We start from the raw sequence: 20,943 nt of genomic DNA, 5'->3' as shown, positions 1-20,943 counted from the left end.
AAGAAGCTTTATCTCATCCATTTCCCAATGGTGTTTGGCGCCCTGTATCAGCACAATAAAGTGTAAATTCTACGGCAGGACAAACCAATCCTGGCTTGCCATTTTAAAATGGACTAACCACGGAGTAATTTTAGATTACATACGAATCTCACATAACAATTTCTCACTTAAGTTTACAGTCCACCATCTGAACTAAGCAGCCTGAATTCTACTGAGGGGCAAGTCTACCTTGTTCACTGTCAAAAAATACTGCGCATAACTTCATACTATTATAACATACTGTATGGGGTTTGAGAAAGATTGTTTCTTCTATAACTTAGTGGTTGTGTTTACAATCTAGCACATGAGAAATCGTCAATAAACATGACCTACCTTCATCACTTTCGCTGTTAGTCATCAACTTTCTCTATGATGAAACTACCGCTTTCATTTTACATGACAATGAAGTGGAATATAAAATTTAGGTCAAAGGTCAAGCACTGAGACCTATGAGGTCATTCAGCGATGAAGGAAAAATTTAGAGTGTCACGTTAAGTGATGGTTTTGCGGGAACTGCTGGTTCCCCGCTCGTTCCCTTTTGTGGATTGCTGCCTCCTTACCTTCAAGTTTTTTTTGTTTTGATGTTCTCGTCGGTGAGCTGCCGTTTTTCTTTCGCCAGTCGGGTCTGGTAGGGCAGCGAAGGTAGCGGCAGTGGCAGCAGCAACAGGCAGTTTTGGAGTCGACGTTGGTCGAGTTTTGAGCAACAAATTGGAGCACGCCTACGAAGTGGAGCACGTCGTAGAGGTGGAGTGTGACCATGAGTAGTCGTGTGACCACGAGCTGCTCATCTTTGATGACAGCGTGAGGCTGTCCTGACGTCTCCATCGGGGTTTTATGGTTTGTGGGTTCTTGTCCCCGTCGTGCAGCTGAGGGCTGTCTTGGTGCCCCGATGGAGGACGTATGTTTGGTATTTTATTTTCTGCCTGCTGCTGTTTATTTTTGCCTCTTTTTTTTTGTTTAAAGCTACCTTTTATTTTTGAAGTTAATTGTTTATTTAACTTGATTTTGTTTAGAGCTGCCTTTTGGTTTTTTTGTATTTATGGTTTTTATCTTTTTACCAGACCTGACTCAGTTGTAAATATTGTAAATAAATTAATTTTGAGCTCATTATATTGTTTTTGTTGTTTTCCCCTCCTTTGTTTGTTGCATCTGCCGTCAGTCAAGACAGCCCCGTCCTGAGTATGTTAAAGAACCTGCATAACGGCCCACTCGGGTCGTTACATAGAGTAAATAGGTTTAAAAGGTGCAACAGGAGGAAAACCTCCCAGTTTCACTATGAAACAATTATTAAGAGGGGGCGGGAAGTAAGATGGAAGAGAGAGGATATGAAAGGAGGTGCAGCAAAAGAAATGAAAGAAGTTGCAGCTAGGGGCCGACGGGATGCTGCAAAGAACCTTAAGTAATACCTACAGTGCACTGCATGAAGCGTAACGACGACACTACCCTCCTATGGACCATTCTACTTAGGAATTAGGCAGATTCAAGAATTATGCCCACATGTCAAAACTAAAAATCTTTATAAAAGGCGCCGCCAATTTTTGTAAGTTTCCTAAAGTTTTCAGTAACGTAAGTGTCTAAACATCACCTTCAAAACCATTTTTCGAAAAATGCCTATACTTTTTTTTGCAAGTTTGCCTTTGTCTGAAGTAGGGGACCTGCATCTCTTTCCTGGAAATTATTGAATGAAAATTTGATAAAAAAAACACATAATATGTTTAAGAATACAAATAATGTCGTCCCTGTTGACGTTTTTGAGGATTAGGCATACGAAAATTCCACAAAGACACAGGGATGTCATAATTCCAAATATGTCAGGCAAATTTCAAAGATATTGTAGTTAGAATACACACACTATTATATAACTATACACTTATGGACACCTAAAAATACTTAAAATTTATCAAGTGTGTGGCAACAGCTTTGAAAGTCATGGATGAAAGATAAGATACCAAGTCGAAGGAGTTCTATTAAGATATATAAGTAATTACGAGAGAGAGAGAGAGAGAGAGAGAGAGAGAGAGAGAGAGAGAGATTAATCCACAGGTCATCATTATCATCATCATTATCATCAGCTTACGAGAACGTCTCTTGCTCTTTGCGGACGGACGGAAGGACCCAGCGCCGACGAGAAGTCTCCTCCGTGCGGCCGAAGCGTCGGAATGCAACCGAATGTTTTCCATCAGCTCGCCATGGTAATTGTTGTAAACATTCCAACATGCAAAAAACATCAAACAAATCTACGTCATACTAATACAACCCAGAACGGAACAGAACAGCAACAAAGTGAGCTGTGGATTTCCATCGAAATAAAACAAACAAATAAAAAAAAAATGTGTGAATTAAAAAAAAAAAATCACAGTGTTTTGCCCCAGCTCAAAACAGTATCATTTGATGTCAACAACGAGAATGTCAATATTGCAAAACCATCTAAAACATTCAATATATTATATTTCCAACAAAACAACAACAACAACAACAATGTAAAAAAAGTTTGTGCCACCTAAAATGACCTGGTATGTCGCAGCTTACAAGTCAGGACTAACAAAAGCGAGTGGATGCAAAATCTATCATTCCATTATTGTATTATATATAATTACATTATACATATATAATACATATATTATATATATATATATATATATATATATATATATATATATATATATATATATATATATATACAATGCCTCTTCAAACGTTATACAATTTCGCTCGAATGGTGCATACACACAAACATACACACAGGACTCAAGGCAAACATTTCAAATAACTTCAGCCTTTACTTCAAGCCTATATATCAATATACAGAACAAGACTATCTTTCAGTGCAAGCTAAGATTACGCAATCGATATTGTGCAAGAACTCAGTGATTGAAAAACTGTAGAAAATAATGCATGCTGACATAAATTAAAAAAAAAAAAAACTAAAACAATATTATCATACTGAAGATGTAAAATTATTGGAAAGTAATACTGAACTAATGATACGATCAACTTAAAAATTAAAATATACGTGGTAAATTAAAAGATAATGAATGAAATGTAATTAACTAATGTGTCCAATTGGTCGATAGGTTTATATTCCACCTTTTAGATGTGAAGTTTAAACTTCAGTAGCCATGAAATATATAAAAACAAAATAAATCAATAACAATACCTGTCGGCAATTTCTTGACGTTTATACTACTTCATTATTTAAACAGTTTTGTCATCGAACAAAAAAAGTATATCATGCTTTCGTCTGAATAATCTTCGACTCCAAAAATAAACCAAAATAAATTTGTGCATTGAGGAACAAAGGCTATAATCATGTCCAATCAATTAGTGAAGTGAGGGGGGAGGGGCGGGCTATGATGAGGGAAGGGGACTGTGCAAATAACAAGTACGTGAGTGGGGGATGCGGGATTGAAGCCCCCTTTGCAAAAATTGTTATATATATAAAGGGGTTTGGGTTGTGGTTTCAAGGCCAATACATTATGAGATATTTCCAGCCATATGACGATCAACAAACTACGGAGGCGTCTTCTGTTGGGTGATCAAGGCATCGAGGTTCCGACAGAATGGGGTTGCGTTTGACTGAACTGGCGGATCTGGCCAAATGACAACGAAACAAGGCTCTGTTTCGTAGAGGCGAGTCGAGTGAACAGCTAGTTGCTTGGCTCTTCGTAAGAGTGGGATACTACACTAGAGGTAATGGAAAGGAAGGAACTCAAGTAGAGTAGAAAACAGCGAGGAAGCTTGACTTATACTTTGCGACCATTCAAGGCCACTGTTGCTGCCAACTCACGCCCGGCCAGTTCAGTAAAATGCAACCTTCAATCGCTCCGCCCTCAGAAAGATCTTGCCCACTTCCAACAGAACACAACCTGTTTATGACCAAATTACGAATACTTTTATATCAAAGAGAACTGCGGTATAGAGAGAGAGAGATAGAGAGAAAATAAAAATAGGACTTGGGCCCATGGCGTCCACAATACCTTACCTTCTGTGCTAACCAATGCAACCCGACAACCACCCAACCAACTACGTTGGGCAGATGTCTTGTTGGTGATTTCTGCGAAATGAAAGAACTAATGCTAGTACAAGAGGGACTGGTTTCAATCACTTTACAAGATTTTTTCTTTTCTTAAATAGTCACAACACTTATCTCACTAAAATATCAGGGAGGAGCAGGGTCTAGATTCAATTTCTAATGTCTTTTTCTCAGTTGTCAGTTGCAACACTTACACTAAAAGTATCAGGACAGAGGCTACAAAACGCTATGATTCCTTAGAGAATCTGTCATCTGCTAGTTGCAAAGGAAATAAAGGATAAGGAGACTCATATGCATAAGGTAATACTACTTATACTCGTATACTTTATACATAGTCTAGGTACAAAAATATGTATGTATGTATGTATATACACATACGTTGACAGTATACATAAATGTATGTACATGCGTGTATGTACAAAGTAGGAGCATGTGTATATAAATATATACATATATATATATATATATATATATATATATATATATATATATATATATATATATATATATATATATATATATATATATATATATATATATATATATATATATATATATATATATATATATATATATATATATATATTTATGTATATACATACACGTGTGTTGTGTTTTACATAGGGTTAGACTGTGGGTAAGTATATATACAACTTTATATAGATATGCACACGCATATGTGAAATCCCTCTGTTCATAATCATTTAAGACTTAGTAGACAAATAAACATTCTGGGTTAACTACTACATACTAGCTATATATGACTGGTAGCATTCTGGTGCTAACTCAAAGCTAATGGGGTCACCTTGGGATTACGGAAACTAATATTAGCGAATAATTCCGGAAGCACGATAAGTTTTATTCTTAAATCTATTGAGTGACTTTCCAAATACTGCATTCATCTTATTGGATTACAGACATGACGTCACTGATGACGTAAGGAGACCACAGAGATACCGACGAAAAATTGATTGCATGAAATGAAAGCTCTTCAGTGATGTGTGCGCTGAAGCTTAAAAACCTCTCTCTCTCTCTCTCTCTCTCTCTCTCTCTCTCTCTCTCTCTCTCTCTCTCTCTCTCTCTCTCTCTCAGAGCAGCACAATGAAGTGTCTCTAAAGCACGAGCGGGAATGACTTCACCCCGTTCCCCCTTCATCCGAGATTGGATCGTTCAAAGTGCTTGGGTTTTGCAGTCATTAAAAACGGTACTCTCCCCTCTCTACCTCTCCCCTCTCCGTCTCTCCCCTCTCCTATTACTCCCTTCATACATTTTTACCTCCACCCCTCGGGTCTTCTCTTTACCCTCTCCACCATCCCTGGCTCCCATACCCCTCGCTTTTCAACGAAATCTCCGAAGGACGAACACTTTCTTTCAAGTATTACACTGGAGATTCCACTTGGAGGGAGAAATAAAATAGTTTCCTCATGTGAAAAGAAAACGGAAGAATTAAACTTAGGCCCTTTGCTCTTTCCTTTTGATGCGTCTTAACTTGAATGAGTTGAAAAGATAAAGATTCAAGATGAAACAACTCAAATTGCTTTTTAAGAAATCAAGATCACAGATGAGATTACGCAAACTGGTTGAAAAGATACGAATTGCAGATTAAATCATTCAAAATTTTACGAAAGACCTAAGATGATGATGCTTGAATATAAAGTTTAATTGATTAAAACTAATTTGGTTAAAGATAGTCAATAAACAGAATAAGCAAAAGGACATAACGATGAAATATAAAGAGACTTAGAGGATTCTAAACAAATGATCAAAGATAAAAAACTTTAGTGAATTATGATGATAAATTTATGAAATGATATACCAAAATTAATTAGATGAAGATTAAGGATTACAAATCAAAGGATTAAAGATGAAATTACAAAAATTAGTTAAAAAAAAAAATAATAACTAATTTAAAAATATAACGATCAATGGCATTTTAAAATAGACTTAAAAATAAGAAGATTAATTGTAAAGTAACCTGAATGAATTGAAAATTAATGCTAAATATACTTGAATGTGTTGTAAAGTAAAGATTAAATATAAACTAATACGAATAAAAAAAAAAACTAAAGTGAAAAATAACTCAAAAGCTAAAACAATGAACAAAGATATAAGGCAATCTTAAAAGTATAACAAGTTTAGATAAAAATCTGAATAATGTAAAACGAGAAAATAAAGTTCCAATAATGTCAAAGACGTAAAGCGAGGAAACATGTATATAAAAAAATTAATCATTGAACTTATACGACCACTGAACACATTGAGCAAATAAAATATATATCAATATATATATATATATATATATATATATATATATATATATATATATATATATATATATATATATATATATATATATATATATATATATATTATATATATATATTATATATATATATATATATATATATATATATATATATATATATATATATATATATACAGTATATATATATATATATAGGCTATGTATACATATATATGTATATGTATACGTAGCCTATAAATAAATTAAATATAATATATATAATGTATATGTACCCTGTTCCCATCCTGGAACAAAAATATGAAGGAACTCGCATAATGTTAGAAACGATTCCATCTTTATTTCGAGTTTGTTTAAAACATTTTCGAATCGCTGTTTTCAGAGAAAGAAATATTCCCGGGTATGTCAATATTCACTATTTAAGCTGAGCTTTGAATAAATACTCATATCTTTAAATGCAGTCGAAATACATTGAGATTATGTCTCTAAATACTCACCTTCTTCAGTTAGGGTTTTAAGAGATGTTCTATATATATATTCCAAATATGAAAAAACTGTCAAATGCTGTTTATAACAAAATGTCAAAAAAAGTTTGTACGTATGTATTTATAATCCCTCCTAAAAGCTGCGCTAACTGCTTGCTAATCCGAACTGAATATTTGAGAGAGAGAGAGAGAGAGAGAGAGAGAGAGAGAGAGAGAGAGAGAGAGAGAGAGAGAGAGAGAGATGGTCATATGTTGATGAACTTGGGGTAGAAAGATAAAACAGAAAACGCTTTCTGTACGTGCTATCAGAACAGCTGTGCCAAGATTAAGAAAATTAGGTATTCAGAGTTTTTGGAAGGAAGCTCCGACTATCCTCGTAAAAATCTTTTTTCTCCAAAGGCGGCTAATTTAATCAGTAGTAGTCATATGAAGAGAGATTAATTTTTAAGTCTTTTTTTACTACACACTATATATATATATATATATATATATATATATATATATATATATATATATATATATATATATATATATATATATATTATATATATATATACATTATATATATATACAAACAAATATATACATATATGTATATATATATATATATATATATATATATATATATATATATATATATATATATATATATATATATATATATATATATATATTCACCGTACACATTTTCTCTTTGAAAGGTGGAGCCAAAAGGATTAGATCCTTCCAACTCTCAGCAACTCCCTAGGGTTGAGGTTGCTGGTCCCATGTCCATCAGCTTGACTGCAACTGACTATAAAAATGGTAACTACACGTTAGCCTAAACAGACTAAAAAATATAAAATGAAAAAACCTGAGTTTCTCCATCCCATCACATGTAATGAGGTGAGGCATAAAGAATATGTTGTTAGCAATGTCATGTGTTATATAAAATAGCAAGAGGTCAGCCATATTCTTTATGCTTCTGCTGTACTACTTCTTTTCATCCTAATCTCTTGACTGGAAACTACCCAACCACAACATTCCTTGCTTAGGATACTAACTACAGTGCTATCATTTATCTCTAATTACTGATTTAGTTGGATTTAACCGGCCTTTGGTTAGCATGAGCACTTTATCTTATGGGGGACACACGCAGGTGACACTAGCATTGATGTATTTGAGTCTTAGGAGGTCAGATGACCTTGGTTCATCTTGGGCTATTGAGGAGATGATTAAGTAATAGTAGCAGGTAGCCAATTTTAATGTAAGAATAGCTCATCAGAAGGTAGCCTGAATTTGACGTCAGCATGGGCCCTCCATTACTAGAAAATGAGATAAACAGAGCTTGTGTACCTCAGGTTCTCGTAAAATGGGCAACTAAGTTGGGTAATGTCAGTCAGCCAGAACAACGGTATGGTCAACCAGGCAGTAAGCTACGTCATCGCAGGATCTTGTTTCTATTATTTAGTTTTCTGTAGAAGAAAACTACTGTGCCGGCTGTGTCTGTCTGTCCGTCCGCACTTTATTCTGTCCGCACTTTTTCTGTCCGCCCTCGATCTTAAAAACTACTGAGGCTAGAGCGCTGCCAATTGGTATGTTGATCATCCACCCTCCAATCATCAAACATACCAAATTGCAGCCCTCTAGCCTTAGTAGTTTTTATTTGATTTAAGATTAAAATTAGCCATAATCGAACTTCTGGCAACGTTATATGATAGGCCACCACCGGGCCGTGGTTGAAATTTAATGGGCCGTGGCTCATACAGCATTATACGAAGACCACCGAAAGACAGATCTATTTTCGGTGGCCTTGATCATACGCTGTAGCGGCTGAACAGAAAACTCGCTTGCGCCTAAGAAACCTCGGCGCATTTATTACTTGTTTTTATTCTACGAATGACTTTCTTGAATACTGTGCTTCCAAGAAGGCAAATACGTCTCAGGTCACGTTCTAGATCTTAGATTACCGAGTTTTTTTTTGCCGGAAAGCTAATTTGCTTTCCTAGAAGCCCAAAAATTATATCGACCATTAACTGACTACCGGTGCCGCCTCGTTGCAGAAAGCGAGCGAGGCAACTCCAGTTACACGTCAATGAGCTCTCGCACCGGGTCAAGTGCGCGCATCATCAGGTCAAGAAAGCATCCTCGAAGGACGGGAGGATGGAGCTAGTATCCGGAACACAACGAGACCCAGTCGGGGAACAATGGTTTCCATTAACTCGGACGGACGTACAAGAAATGAAGTGGGCTCGTATAAGGAATGCGTTAATGTGACTAATGTGGATGACGCACAGCAACCTGAATGATGGATGAAGTGTGGTGATTGTTCGGCTTCTTCTTCCACCCACCCCATCCACCCGCCACCCCACCAACCCCTTTATCCCGGGGCTCAGGGAGGAGAGAGAGGAAGTTAATCACTCCTTTGCAATGTCGCAATGTTGCCCTAATGGCTGCTGAACAACATGAAGACTGCGGATGTAAAGAGAAGGCGGAAAGAATAATTAAACGATGATGAAAGTTCTAATGGAGAACCTGCGTGGCTTAAAAAAGAAACAAATATACTGCAAAAAATGAACTTTTATTTTCAAGGAAAGTCACTACGTTTTGGTCTAATATTACAAACAAAATCCAACTGTTGATCAGGTATCAGAAACTGGCGTTACAACAGTAATGGTTATCTATGGCTAAAATGCATTAAAAACAAATTTATGAACAAACGAGGGTCTTCTTCATGACTTAATCCCACCCCCTTCTCTCTCTCTCTCTCTCTCTCTCTCTCTCTCTCTCTCTCTCTCTCTCTCTCTCTCTCTCTCTCTCTCTCTCTCGTGTATTAATTAACGAAGAACTTGAAAAACACTCCTCTTTCTATCCCTCCTTCTCTCAGGTTTATTACTAAAAGCTTACTCCAAAAATATGCATAAATCGATATACAGATTACAAAACACATTCTCTCTCTCTCTCTCTCTCTCTCTCTCTCTCTCTCTCTCTCTCTCTCTCTCTCTCTAGCATATATTGGTTTATTGATTATTGAGAGCTCTATAGGAAGTTTTTATGTTCACTATTATTCGCCATAGTTAATTATGGAGAATAATGAGTCTTCGGCGCCATTCGCTAAAATTAAAAACTATAAAAAAAAAGTTTACAAAAGAACTAGTTGTAGGTAAACATAACAAGGATCGTGTTTGAACTCTTGGTTTTTATAATGCCTCCTCCCGGTTAGATTTAATTTCTTCTCTCGTCTAATCTATTTTTTCTTTTTTTTTTTTGTTGTTGTTTAAAGGCTTTAAGATTTTTCTCTATCATGTTTATCTCTCTCTCCTGAACATTATTTGCAAATTTCTTTTTGTTTCATTTCTAACTCGCTATTTTTCTTAGTTATCTGCTGTTCATGTCATTTCATCATTTGTTTTCCTTACGTGACTATGCCTGACAATCTCCCCCGCTTGAGTCATTTCTTAGCAATCTGCTTTATATCGCCAATTCTTAAAAAGCAAAAAAACAATGAGATAGACAGGCTAATGACCTTTTCTAGCCCAAGTCCGAAAAAGCCACGATAAGCAAATGAAAAGGAATTGCAGTGCTTAATCAAGAAGGAAGCAGATCGATTTGGTACAAAAAATAAAAAAAATTACAAATTCCTGAAAAAAAATTTTTGTAAGCCTTATATTGTTGAGTGTTGCTCCCCGTCACTTCGTAATGCAGATATGCATTCTGAAAGTACCTTATTACCATGTATATTTGAATTTTTGAAAAATGGTAAATCTAGCATTCTAGTTATTTAAGGGTACGAGGTTAGTACGGATGAGTAGATCCTCCGCTAGCGTCGCAAGGGGTACATAAGTCCTGTTCAGTACACTATCATGCAAAAAATGCATCTAAGTCAATATATTGTCAATATATTATCAATATACTAATTTATCTAAGTCTGGTGGACAGGAGGATATAACGCTATCTCACCAGTGTCAGGTTGCTACGATATGCCACCAACAGTGCGCTATTTATCTTCAGATATTTGACATATGCCATGAGCGTAAAAATTAAAAGAAAGGTTACAAACAGAATCTAATGGTTAACACTTTTGCAAATTAGTGCTCATACATTTGCTCGTGTATCAATACGCTTTCACAAATTTTATGACTATAAAGTCAAACATGGACCATAAGATGAAATATTCTTCGAAATGTGACTGATCTATGCAGTAACAAATATGATCAGATGGCTACATTCACAAAGCAGCACGAGAAAGCCAAACTTCCATTCACCCTACAATTTGCTATTGCGAATATTTTCTTCACTTACGTTTTTAAACTATTTGACCAGTTACTGCAGCTTCTTTCATCAGGGAACGAACTAAAAACTATTCATTTGTCGATAAGGTATTCGTATCCGATTTACTCATTTTTGTAACGAGCGATAGTTGTAGTTTATGACGTCACTCAAACACATACAGACAGGCCAAAATACATGCATAGAAAACACGCAAACTTTTTCTGCACTTTAAAAGAAAAAAATAAAACTCACATAAGCAACCATGAGCAAGAAAGAGCACACGCAGTACTTTGTGACTAGAGATACTCTTCAAACATGAATACATGCAAAGAAAATGGCAAGCTCTTTTCTCTGCCGTCTGAGACACCACTGAGACATGAACAGCTGCACACAGAACCGCAGACTTCTTTCACATTTTGAAATGCTACTCAAAACACGTGCAAAGACACAGTTGCCTTCCTGGTCACTTCTAAAGCAGACAAACACGCACACACACAAACACACACACACACATACGACCAAGCACAACAATTTATTTCTCATGTACAAGTGAAAAAAAATAAAGATTTCCTTTGCATTCTGCGACTTTTTGGACAAACCCATGCGCACGAAAGGTCAATTCCCAAGACAGAAACGCACAAGCAAACACGATTACCTCTTAACAATTTTAGTCCTCTGTTCTTAATTGCCTAAACCAAACACATAAACGAAAAACTGTCAAAACTGTATCGATATATAACAAAATGTATTTATCGGGGGCGGGGGTTGTTATCTAAAGCGTGGTTTCGTCATGTATCACGAAAATCCACTCGCCCGTTTTATAGATATTTTGGTAGTGCACAGGTCATGAGAAAACACTACCTCCCCCAACTTAGAAGGCAACAAGTACCAAAAAATTAAAAATATATATATATTATTATTAACCAAATCACGATACGTTTCTTCCCACACCAAACAAACACCCAGGTGCACCCCCATCCCCCCCTCCCAAACACACGCACCATTAGCCCGCCATAAACAAGGCATTATCTACTGGTGGTTTGTGTAAGCTCATATATGAAAAAATACTGTTGCCGGCCAAAATCTATAGCCGGAACTTGAAACAAACTGCCAGCTGCTGCTACCACTACTGCTGTGGCTAAATAAAGCTGGAATAACTTTGCGGTCCATTGAACTAATTAACTGCCGTTGCTGTCGGATTAATAAAGTCTAATTACCTTCAAACAAACCCCACCCCTACCCAAAATGATACGTAACCCCCTCCCCAACTCCGATACGTAACCCCACCCTCCCATACTCTAGTATGTATTGCAACGCTACCAGAACTGTAGCCTACTAATGTCACTTCGATAATTTATTGGTAGGATTATACGGCAATTAATTCGGTAATAGCACGGCGGGGCAGTCAAGGCTTGTTTTTTAATATACCCGGGCGGTAAACAATATGGATTTGCTTAAAAATTATCATCATTATTTAAATACTCCCTAATTTTCACAAATAACATCCTTATCATTGGTTTAATCATCACCTTTCAATAAATAATCTGAGTTATTGAAAATAATTTCATTGTCATTATTTTTATTATTGTAGACTCATTCACAAGGAGCACTCCCAAACTTTAATAAACTCTGTCAAACAGGCTTTAATAATATGCAGCGTCCATATGGGAAAATTGAAGAAGAAAACAAACAAAGAAACATTAAGAGTAAATTGCGTCAAAAAGTATTTTACAAACCAGTTAAACACATATTTAAACTGTCGTATTCTTTCACATTATAAAGGCGTATATGACTCGGTTGTGTATTGCAGCTTATTTCAAACGTATAAACAAAAAAAAAAAAAACTCAGAATGAGGCACTGCTTACGAGCTGCTCCAAGGGCAATAGCCCATGCTGTCATATGGCCACCTTAGTCAACAACAGAGGACGTTGACTGTTTACATATTGTGAGAAAATTAAAAGGCAAAGTTAATAACGACAGTATAGTAAAAATTATATTAAGATCAATTATTGAAGGGGTGACTATTAGTGAAACCAATGAAATATTAAAGCACTGTTTCGATTCGGACCTCTGAAACTGATTCTATAGACCAATGAGTGAGAGCAGTGACGACAAAACGTCCTCTCTGGAACAACTTACTGCTAGGAGAAGAATGGAAAGTGTCATAAACAGATTTTCCCTAAATTCAGAAAATAAATGAAAACAAACTTCACTTTTAACTTACTTAAGACATGTTTACAGCTTGCTTGAACTCATTAAAGACTTGTGTAAAGCACGTAGGAAGTTTTCTTAAAAATAATTTTGATGATGTTTAAGACTTACGTGAAGCATGTTCACCCTTCAAATCCCATTTTTAAACCCTGTTTGAAATAAGCTTAACCATGTTTAAAATTCGCTTAGGTTTTGCAGCACGTCTACTATTTGTCTAGTACATGCTTAAAGCTTGTGTCTGCTAACTGAACACGGCCCATAATCGGTCTTAAAATTCTCTTTTGCTGGTTTTGTTTGTTCAGCCGACACTGGCAAGAAATTTGCATAAGTATATTGATGTTAATTACAATAATTACTCTTGGCTCTGGCTGCATATATTATGCAGGCATGTTTTGTGTATTATTTTACAATACACCAATGGGAGTTGTGGCCGAGTAGGGAAAAAAGTGTCTTAGCCTAAAGTAAAACTACCAAATCAACAACAACAACAACAACAGGAACAACAACGACAATAATAATAAAAATAATAATAATAATCAAGCGTGAATATCAAATAACAGTTTGGCTTCATACCTCTCAGGCAAATGCTTTACAATCGAAAGTAACATTACCGGCTCTGTGCTTTGGATCTAGAATGCTGAAAACGTTAACAAAAGAAGCAGCATTATAACTGACCCTCACTCTCAAAGGCAGCATGGTTCATAAAAACCACCGACTTGCAATACTTTGGTACGAGTCCAAAAGGTGATGTGCAGATATTAAAATTTCCATTCTAAAGTATAAATACCATGATCAAATTGGAATATAAAATGTTACGAGAAAATACCGTAGAGTTATGCGAACATCTATTTCGTAATGACAGACTGAAAACCATATCATGGCTTATCCGTGTTTTACTTCACTTTATATTCAAGGTCATTATTAAATACGGGGAAGATTATTTGCAGTTACTGTGGTACACAATTAAGAGATTTAGAACCATTATTATTATTATTACTGTTAACTTTGTAAAAAAAAAATTAAATATTAAATAATCCAACAACTAATGTATTGAAATCGTGACGGCAAATGCATAAAACAAACTTCACCTATTGGGAAGGCATTTTAATAAACCCTAAGAAGTATGAACTGCAATACAGGTATACTAGAATAGTTAAAACGTCTCTATGGCATTATATAATGAATCTTGGCACTAGAGAGCGGAACTTGAGAACACGACGGTGTGAAGATGAAACATGGAAACGAGAATCTGAGACAAGGAATGGAACACTCAAACAGCGGAACTGGTCCTTGAACCATGGAGAAGGAACTCGATACACGAGAATGTAATTCTGAAACACCGGAAGGAAATCTTCGAGTACAGAAACGAAACTGCCAAACACAGGGATGTATCAGTGGAATGGAAACTGCACGCAAGCATATTGCTCTTTCGATTGACCATGACTGGAATCGGTAACGCGACATTATTACGTTCTAAAAATACTGCATGCCCACTTTCCTACTATCCATGAATTACGCAGCATTAAGATTTCCTTGCTTGAAGGGTTTTGGTGAAATATTCGAAATCAGTCATAGCATAGTAGGCATATGGTTAGTTTGTGTGAGAGAGAGAGAGAGAGAGAGAGAGAGAGAGAGAGAGAGAGAGAGAGAGAGAGAGAGAGAGAGAGAGGGATTTTAGCGGACTTCAGTATCAATGACTGACGGACAAAAGAACAGAAAGGGTGTGTGTGTGTGAGAGAGAGAGAGAGAGAGAGAGAGAGAGAGAGAGATTTTAGTGGACTTCAATATCAATGACTGACGGACAGAAGAACAGAAAGAGAGAGAGAGAGAGAACAGAAAGGGGGAGAGAGAGAGAGAGAGAGAGAGAGAGAGAGAGAGAGAGAGAGAGAGAGAGAATGCGATAGTGAAGGTGGAATGACCATTTCTAGTTTACTTTGTGACAGATAGAAAAACAGGCAGTATGAGTGTTTGTGAAATAGAGAGAGAGAGAGAGAGAGAGAGAGAGAGAGAGAGAGAGAGAGATGAGCGATCCAACAGCCAGAGGAGTATACTTTTAATTTAAAGATACTTGTGTGGCCGGGCGTGTGTGTATGCGAGTATGTGTTATTTGTAATGAACTGGATTCGCTGCTCCGCTTCATAAATTAAATTGGAAGACTCGAAAACTAATCAGGGAACCACACAGCATTATTGTTTTGTTAAACCTCAGTATTTTACAAAAAAAAAATTCCGAAGTTTCTAATATATTTCCTACAATGTATTTCCCAAACTGCAGTAAAATGCAGTTTGAGAAAAATAACTTGTTCTGAAGTTATTAAACGACACTGACTTTTCAATAACGTAATATTATAATCCAGAAACGAAACGCGATCCAGATTGCACATATTCAAACGATCTTTTACAGAGCAATAATAATTAATTGCAGGGTCTCACGAGCTAGTTTTCTGGCAACTTTTAGCATCTTGTGCTAAATTTTACACTAAATAGTCAATTTGGATAGCAAACTTTAAGTAGTGCATGGTCGTGCTGGCGTGACGCCGCCTGAACGATTAGCACCAACAGAGTGAAAACATTGGTGTATTAGTTTCAAGTTCGGCAGCGAGATGCCAAATGGTGCCCAAAAACGCTTTCGAGTGAAACCGCCCTAGGAGGCGCTCGATTCGGTAAAGGAAAAGCACCTGTTTATCCGGGTGCAAAAACGGATGAGCATCAAGGTCACAGTTGTTCAACGATCATACAGAGCCCTTTCATTTTCAGATAAACCAGTGCAGCACAACAGTATTAGCAGGAAAGAAGGAAAGAAAGAAAAAAGGATGAACAAGACGATAAAGATGGGGAATGTCGGTGACTTGGATGGCGACGATGATTGTGGTAATGAGAATAATGCTAGTAATGGTTGATTGTGCTCGAAAATGAGTGGAAACGTTTACGACGTGTTGGAAAACACTGTAAACGCACCAAAAACTTACCGTCGATAAAGAAAAATATTGAAGATGAGGAGAAAACCAGACATTTTTATCTCTGATTTTTTTTCGTAAATTGCCACTCTGTGGTTTAAAAGCTTACTTTGTAGGTTCATATCCTAATGGCGAGCTCCGTAAGAATGTAAGAGCTTAACGAATAATAATAAGTACAACACAATGCGTTGCCAAATATACAGTTATTTTTTCTGTATAACAACGATAACCTGCAAAGAATAAACTAAATCTAGACTTGACGTCATTCAGCCCGGGACTAGGTTCTTTTGCTACTAGATCCTTATTAGAATGAACATACCTTGGTCCAAGCTTCGGGACAGTAGGCTACGTCATGTAACTGGGGTCTGAACCTGCCTTCTTGACCCCACCGGACCACAAACATTTTGTACGGTTTGGGTACACTAATTTCAGATAAAACAGTTGGAAATGAAGGAATCCCGAAAAAGCGTCCAAAAAGAGGGCAGTAAGTGCGACAACTTCGGCAGCAGGACTACTAGCATCTGAGAGAAAAATAGCGGTAATAAGAGTGAGTGAACCTATCGGTAGCAATAGTGATAACGTCAGAAGGAATCCAGGAAGAATGAGACTGCGAAGAGCGGTAACAGTAGCAGTAATTGTAACATTACCGTCAGGAAGGAATCCAAGAGAGAGGGCAATAGGTAAAAGGTGCCAGGAGTAGTAACAGTACATCAGGAACAGCAGGAATTCAGTCACAAGTAGCACAACCAATAGCATTAACTTAACTGCTAAAAAGCTTAGTGGAAGCGACACAGAATAAGAGGGTGTAACGAAATCTTGCCCATCGTGTGTCGCAATAATAGCAATAACGGCAGCAATCGTAGAAGCAATGGCATCATTTGTGTGCACTGCAGCAACATCTGAAGTAACAGTCACATCAGTAACGGTGGGAGCAAAGGCAGCAGAAACAGACCCATGAGCAGCGACCTCAAGAACATTAGAAGGAACATCAGAATGGACAAAGCTAATAGCCGTAACAGCAAAGTAGCAACATCAGCAGCAGTACCCGCAACAGCAGGAGCAACCCCAATAGCAGCAGCAGCAGCAGCAGTGACTTACGAGCGAGCGACGGCAGAGGCAGCAATGCCGTCAGCAGGGGCGCCGGGAGGGAAGTCGGAGCAACGCCAGGAGCAACGTCAGGACCCAAGTTATGGTTATGGGGTTTGTTAGGGCCACTTTAATCCCGGGGGAGGTAGGCCGGTGTCCCAGGCCAGGGAGAAGGGGGAGGGGGAGGAAGCTGTATTTAATTGAATGGTAATTGTTTCCAGACTCTGCTGGAAAAGTGATTTGTTTGTCGCACCTCCATACTGGAGCCTTTCGTCTCCTTTTGATGGAGACGGAAGCAGGAGGAGGAGGAGGAGGAGGATGAGGAGGGAGAGAGAATGCGCTATTTGATGGAAATGGGAGGAGGAGGAAGAGTAGTAAGGAATGAGGAGGGAGAAGGAGGAAAGAAAGGAGGGGATGATGGATGGAATTTGGAATAGGAAATATGAAAGATAAGGAAGTAAACGTGAAATAAGAAGATATATAGAGTAAAGAGAAGAAACGTGGTGGAAGCGTAAGGAATAAGGAGGGAAGGAATAAGGAGGGATAAGAGCAAGGACGAGGGAGAAGAATATAAGAGAAGAACGCTGGATGAAATCTCGAGTTGAATGTTGAGTGATGTCTCAGAATCCCCGCGAAAGATGTGGGATAAACCAAAGCATATTATGCTGTTTTCTTAGTAAGGTTAGCCTTGAGAAAAATGAATGGCATATTACTTTACAACTGTAACTGCTTATTTTTAGATATATAGTTACAGGTAAGAATTATAGATGCGAAAAGGACAACAAAACGAAAAGAAAAAATAGTGTATTCAAAAGACTATAGCAAAGTAGTAAGCACATTGTTTGTATCCAATGCTTTTGTTTACAGATTTGTTTCCAGACTGAAGAATAAGCGGAAATAATGACTGTTTTTATATTATCTTTGAAAACATAAACCATATTAGTCTCAAAACACCCAATCCGATCTTCCCGGAACCACGACACGTCCCTCATCCAATCTCAAAAGACGATCGTTAGGCTCAAGCCATCATATTCCGTCGGGCGACCGCCGGCACGGACCGTAGGTACGAAATGCTCGTCGGTGCGGAGCGGACGTACCCATAATCTGCGGAAACCCGCCAGGCTGTTCGTTCATTGGAATTCCGTCCGTCGCTCGGATCCGATAAGAATTCATTCTCGATTCAATTCTTCGTCTTTTCGTTTCGATATGAAAGGAGAGAAAGAAAGAAGAAACATCCCCTTTCCTTCAATAAGATTATCTAGAAGGCTTCGCGGTGTGTTGTGGAGGGGGGATGTTATTCACAGTATTCATTAAATCTCTCTCTCTCTCTCTCTCTCTCTCTCTCTCTCTCTCTCTCTCTCTCTCTCATATAAATATATGTGTATGTGTGCGTGTGTGTGTGTGTGTGTGTGTGAGAGAGAGAGAGAGAGAGAGAGAGAGAGAGAGAGAGAGAGAGAGAGGATGATAATAACAATATCAAATTTTCTATGTAATTGTGTTATGATAAAATACTAATGAAATCTCTCTCTCTCTCTCTCTCTCTCTCTCTCTCTCTCTCTCTCTCTCTCTCTCTCTCTCTCAGCATTGAAGAAAAACATGTACCACAACAAATGATGGACGTCCTCATAAATGTGCATGCAAGACGTATAAATTCAATCTGTTGATCTGTCGCTATCTCCGACGGCAAATGAATTATAAAAACCCAACTGTTATCAGATCACACCATCCGATTTTCAGGAATGGTTTGAAACCCAATGGAGAACAAGTTCCAAGCCGTAAATAAAGTGACTCTATGTTATGCGCTTCCACGAAATTAGCGTTATGGTCCTCAAAATCACACTTGGCTCGCTCGCTCGCTCTCTCTCTCTCTCTCTCTCTCTCTCTCTTCCCCACCCCCAGGCTGGTGGATTTTTAAGACTAACTAAAGTATAATGGTGATCTCTCTCTCTCTCTCTCTCTCTCTCTCTCTCTCTCTCTCTCTCTCTCTCTCTCTCTCTCTCTCACTAAACTTCTTCTATAATCTTTCTTTCCGTTTCTTATTTTGAGTTGACTGAAGACAAAACGAGGGAATTCGCCGGTGAAGATCAAGGAGTATTCAGACCGAAACCCAGCTGTAAAAGTCACTGGGATTAACAAGTGATGTAAACTTCTCCCCATATCGACATATACAGTAAACCAGAAGGAAATTAAATGAACTTAACCAGGGAAACTTGACCCAGGACCGTCGAAAAGTAATCTTATTTGGCATAATTTGTCTTGGAGGATGTCTTGATGACCTTGCTATAAAAGCGTTTGACCAACGCCATGATAAGGGCATTTAGTGCACTGAGTGGGATCATTTTCATAGACTGAATTCCCTGGTCTACTTAGGTTTAGTTGGTTCTACAGTGCTTCTTAACCCTTACCCTTCGTTTGCCAATAATCCGACAATTATTGAATTGAACTGAATATAGAGTTTAGGCCAAAGGTCAAGTACTGGGACCTATGCGGTCATTCAGCGCTGGAAATGAAATTCAGAGTAGGTAGGTCTGAAAGGTGTAAAAGGAAGAAAGCCTCGCAGTTGCACTATGGAATATTTGTTAAGAGAGGGTGGATAGTGAGATGGAAGAGAGAGAATATGAATGGAGGTACAGTAAAAGTAATGAAAGAGGTTGCAGCTAGAGGCCGAAAGGACGCTGCAAAGAACCTTTAGTAATGCCTACAGTACACCGCATGCGGTGCACTGACGGCCCCACCCCCCTACGGGTAATTCAACAATTAAAACGTTCCACTGAAAACAAAAAAAAAAAGAATACTATTGGTGAGATGGCTCAGAGAGTGGCGCCAAACTTGATGTCGAAAATTCCTGAGATGGTAACGTTTTTATTATTATCTTTGTTAAAAAACAGAACTGACACTGGGTGGATTCCGAAGAAATAACGGGTTCTTCAAATTTCGTTCACTTCGAAGCTTCGTCAATCGCAGAGGAACAATTTATATTCATATTACCCTTGAACGTCATTATTATCCAATTATCAAACAATACCCCACGTCAGAAATATAAGAACAAAACGGTGAATACCGTTCAATCCATGAACGAAGGAAATAAAATAAAATAAAAAATAATGACGAAGCTTTATTTCAATTTAAGTCAATATTTTCCCTAGAGTGTCAGCAATGACAGGCGTTTGATGTCAAGGGATGGCCTTGCATGCCGTGTGCCAACGAAATATTTTTGCTTGCCACCTTGGGGCGATGCTGCCTTGCTTTGTCATCCCAACTGTTTTCCATTTCCATCACAAATATATATATATATATATATATATATATATATATATATATATATATATATATATATATATATATATATATATATATACATATATATATATATATATATATATATATATATATATATATATATATATATATATATATATACACTGTACAGTATATGTGTGTGTGTGTGTGTGTGTGTGTGGTACTACGTAATATATACATTACCAAAAATAATAAAAAGTCGCATTCGTGTGAAAAACCTCAAAACAGCTCGAGGCTGAAACTGGGAGAATAAATTTAATTACGAAAGTCCGATGGACTAAAAGGCTGCCGTAATGAGGCAGATTCCCGAAGATTTTT

At 37.4% G+C, this 20,943-nt stretch overlaps 1 protein-coding gene across 14 annotated transcripts in view; it reads right to left on the bottom strand.

The window, feature by feature from the left end:
- Nucleotides 1-20,943, bottom strand: part of LOC136830235 (atrial natriuretic peptide-converting enzyme) — an 848,233-nt gene that overhangs the window by 539,072 nt on the left and 288,218 nt on the right. For 7 of the 14 annotated variants that reach the window (XM_067089549.1, XM_067089544.1, XM_067089546.1 and 4 more), the window contains one exon: nucleotides 4,022-4,093. The exons of the other annotated variants lie outside the window; for them this stretch is intronic. In XM_067089549.1, the coding sequence (XP_066945650.1) occupies nucleotides 4,022-4,093 (72 nt within the window). The remainder of the gene's footprint in view (nucleotides 1-4,021; nucleotides 4,094-20,943) is intronic. 14 annotated transcript variants of the gene reach the window in all.

Source organism: Macrobrachium rosenbergii, chromosome 46, assembly GCF_040412425.1.
Source record: "Macrobrachium rosenbergii isolate ZJJX-2024 chromosome 46, ASM4041242v1, whole genome shotgun sequence".
Lineage (NCBI taxonomy): Eukaryota > Metazoa > Arthropoda > Malacostraca > Decapoda > Palaemonidae > Macrobrachium > Macrobrachium rosenbergii.
This window is presented reverse-complemented; position numbering and strand designations above follow the sequence as displayed.